At 60.6% G+C, this 464-nt stretch overlaps 1 protein-coding gene across 1 annotated transcript in view; it reads left to right on the forward strand.

Moving 5' to 3' along the window:
- Window positions 1–464, forward strand: part of REXO1 (REX1, RNA exonuclease 1 homolog (S. cerevisiae)) — a 27,257-nt gene that overhangs the window by 24,849 nt on the left and 1,944 nt on the right. The window contains exon 12 of the mRNA XM_006897988.1: window positions 354–463. Coding sequence (XP_006898050.1) covers window positions 354–463 — 110 coding nt within the window. The remainder of the gene's footprint in view (window positions 1–353; window position 464) is intronic.

Genomic DNA, 464 nt, shown 5'->3' on the forward strand with positions numbered 1-464 from the left:
TGTGCCGACATCCCACCCCTCGTTTTTCTCTCGCTGGCGTGAGCACCAGCAAGGGTGATCCCTGATCAGAGAAGCCCACTGCCTGTGCAGGTCTGTGGGGAAGCCAGCAGGGGGCTCTGGCGAGTGAGCACGAGGGCACGTGCCCAGGCACTTCCCGCTGGCCTGAGCTCAGGACCCCCGTGAGGTGGCCTGGTGCTGTGGTCTTCCCTGTCCCCCAGGTGTGGCCTTGTCCTAGAGCCTTTGGCAGCTCCTGGAGAGGGTCAGGCAGTTGTGTGTTGGCCTTTGGTGGTCTCTGTGGAGCTGTATTTGGTGGGTGCCCCTGTCCCCTCACCATCTCCCCCTTCTCATCCCAGCAACACGTGCAGGATGGGCGGAAGGAAAACCTGGAAGGGTTTGTGAAGACCTTTGAAAAAGAGCTTCCACAGGAAGCTCACCCAGGAGTGTATGCCCTCGACTGTGAGATG

Source organism: Elephantulus edwardii, unplaced genomic scaffold (genome assembly GCF_000299155.1).
Source record: "Elephantulus edwardii isolate Elephantulus edwardi_28Jun2011 unplaced genomic scaffold, EleEdw1.0 scaffold00217, whole genome shotgun sequence".
Classification (NCBI taxonomy): domain Eukaryota; kingdom Metazoa; phylum Chordata; class Mammalia; order Macroscelidea; family Macroscelididae; genus Elephantulus; species Elephantulus edwardii.